Source organism: Impatiens glandulifera, chromosome 7 (genome assembly GCF_907164915.1).
Source record: "Impatiens glandulifera chromosome 7, dImpGla2.1, whole genome shotgun sequence".
Classification (NCBI taxonomy): Eukaryota; Viridiplantae; Streptophyta; class Magnoliopsida; order Ericales; family Balsaminaceae; genus Impatiens; species Impatiens glandulifera.
Window position 1 is genome coordinate 32,829,990 of NC_061868.1, and position 3,112 is coordinate 32,833,101.

General features: G+C 30.1%; 1 protein-coding gene across 1 annotated transcript; it reads left to right on the plus strand.

Moving 5' to 3' along the window:
* Positions 1 to 1,752, plus strand: LOC124909760 (protein FAR-RED IMPAIRED RESPONSE 1-like). Its single transcript, XM_047450403.1, has one exon. It carries the CDS (start codon positions 1 to 3, stop codon positions 1,750 to 1,752), a length of 1,752 nt encoding a protein of 583 aa, XP_047306359.1.
* The last annotated feature ends 1,360 nt before the right edge of the window (positions 1,753 to 3,112 follow it).

A 3,112-nucleotide genomic window follows, 5' to 3' on the forward strand; every position in this document is an offset into this window, starting at 1 on the left:
ATGCTCGATTCAACTACAAAGAGAAAATTGGAGTTAAATGATCAAGCTGGAATAACTTTAAGTAAAAGTTTTCAATCCTTTGTAGTTGAGGCTGGAGGTTATGATAATCTACCATTTGATGAAAGAAGTTGTAGAAATTATATTTCAGAAGCTAGAAGATTGAGGTTAGGGGATGGAGATGCTGAAGCATTAAGTAATTATTTTTGTCGAATGCAAAGTAGGAACTCAAACTTCTTCTATGTGCTTGATTTAGATGGTGAATCTCGAATTAAAAATGTTTTTTGGGCGGATGCTAGATCAAGAGCTACATATGATTATTTTTCTGATGTCATTACATTTGATACAACTTATTTAACCAATAGTTATGACATGCCATTTGCTCCATTTGTTGGGGTGAATCACCATGGTCAATCTATTTTACTTGGATGTGGATTATTATCTAGTGAAAATACAGAATCATTCATATGGTTATTCAAATCTTGGTTGACGTGTATGCTTGGACGTGCTCCAAAAGCTATAATTACGGACCAATGTCGCGCAATGGAAATTGCAATTGCAATTGAAGAGGTATTTCCGAATTCTCAACATCGTTTATGTCTTTGGCATATAATGAAAAAATTTCCAGCTAAATTAGGTAGTCATTCTCAGTATAAAATGATAAAGAAACAATTGAAGACCATTGTGTATAACTCCCTTACAGTTGATGAATGTGATGAGAATTGGCAGAAAATGATTAAGGAGTTTAACTTGGACAATAATATTTGGTTGACATCTCTGCATGAAGAACGTAATAAATGGATGCCTGTATATGTCAAAGATAAATTTTGGGCAGGTATGTCCACATCTCAGAGAAGTGAAAGTATGAATGCATTTTTTGATGATTATGTGCATTCTAAGACATCATTAAAGCAATTTATTGAGCAGTATGATAATGCTTTGAAGAGTAAGATTGAAAATGAAAAAAAATTGGATTTCATTTCTTTCAATTCAATCATGCCCGTAATAACTGGTTATCCTATTGAGAGACAATTTCAAAGTGTGTACACTAACACAATATTGAAATTGTTTCAAGATGAATTAAGAGGATTAATGTTTTGCAATGTCTCACTAGTAAAAGAAGAAGAAACAACTTTGATATTTGAAGTAGTAGAGACTATGTTGGGGATAAAAGGAGAACCCCTACGAAAAGTTTGTTTTGTGGTACATTACACTGGATTAGACTGTCAAGTTAAGTGTTTGTGCCGACTATTTGAGTTTCGAGGAAATTTATGTAGACACGTGATCTCCGTATTGATAATGAATGGGGTGTTTGAGGTTCCTATGAACTATATTATGGAGAGATGGTGCAAAAATATAAAGCGTGGGTATCAAAGTATTACTAACCTATATGATGATCATAGTTGTGATGATATCAGTTATCGACGCAAAATTCTCACTCCATTGATATATGAGATTCAACACCTTGGGGAGAAAAATGACAAAGGTTGTTCTATTTTGGTGGATATTTTGAAAGATGCAAAAGACAAACTAATTGCAATTGATTTTGAGCATTCAAGTGCTCAAAATGATTGTGATTTGATACCAATTACTAACGATGGTAAAAAGCTTAAAGGAGTGACAATATCTAGTGTAAAAACAATACACTCTCCACTAAAAGTACGAGCGCGAGGTCGTCCACCCACAAAGAGAAAACAATCTGTTATTGAACAAATTGTGAAGAAATCGATTACAAAGGCTCGAAAAAAGGTTTGATTTATTATGTTTTAGACAATTATTTTTAGTATTAAATTATATTAATTTTATTTTAAATTATATATTGTTTCTCATTTGTCTTGTAGAAATGAAGTTTTCGATGTCAATATGTTGACGATAGAAGACTCGTGAAAACTACTATTGCGTGATGATTAAAGACAATTTATCGATTATATTATGTTGTTTGATTTTCTAAAAGGAGATGTTATGATATATTTTGGACCATGTTTTTTTGGTAAGTTTATTTTATTGATATTATTTAATTAGATTTGGTAATTTATTAATATAAAATAGTAAATTAACTCAAGTAAATATTTTTAATTAAATATAACACAATTAATTATTATTTATTTTAATTTGAGTCATTTTTATTATTGAAAATAAAATTTATATTTTTCAATAAATAAAAGAAAACAAATTATTGAGAGAGAAAAATAATTAAAATGCGTGTTTATAGTGACATTTACAATAATTTAAAAAAAAGAATATTTATAATAATAAATATTAAAGAGATAAATTATTAAGTGTTTTTTAATAATAAAAAATTAATATTTTTATTGAATGCGTCTTATTTAAGAGAGAGGGAGAGAAAATGTAATTAATAAGAAGAGAGAATATTATTAATAAATATAAAAGAGAAATAAATAAATAATGAGTCAGCATGTCTAATCAGCACTCCACGTAGTTCGCTGCCTCATTCGCTACATATTTTTCGCTCCCCCTATCATTACTCATTATCTAAATACCTTTGCATTATTGTCCATGGCTCAATTTTCCATCTGAGGTCTTTTTCTTCTAGGAGAAATATAATTTCTTTATATTCATTTCTCATAAATCCAATATTACTAGATTCTGTTTCATCATCTCCCAGTATTCTTCTAGCGTATGTGGGATTGTCTTTTTGGCTCTCAGGATTTTGAGAGAGATCCATTGCTATCAACTTTTGTTTTCCATATTGAGATATAATCTCTGGTGCTCTGCCTTAGCCTCTACCTCTAAGAAAGGCGGGTCCCCTTCCTCTATTAGAGAAATGTTCAAAACCTTTGGCGCTGATTCCTGTAAATTTAAAAATTCATGGGTTAAGTAATCAGGAAGATTACTATCTATCCTTTTTTTATATGCTATTTCAAAATTAAATGGGGTTAAATGAGCTTGCCATTTGGCGAACATTTGTTTTGATACATCATGTTTAAAATCTTTTTGGAACATAAATTTAGTTGCATTGCAGTCTGTTAGTATAATAATTTTTTGATTATATAGATCGTCTTTAAATTAAAACACATTTTACTATGGCGAGTATTTCTTTGGCGACTGTCGCATAATTTTTTGGGATTCATTCCATTTTCCTGAATGGAATATG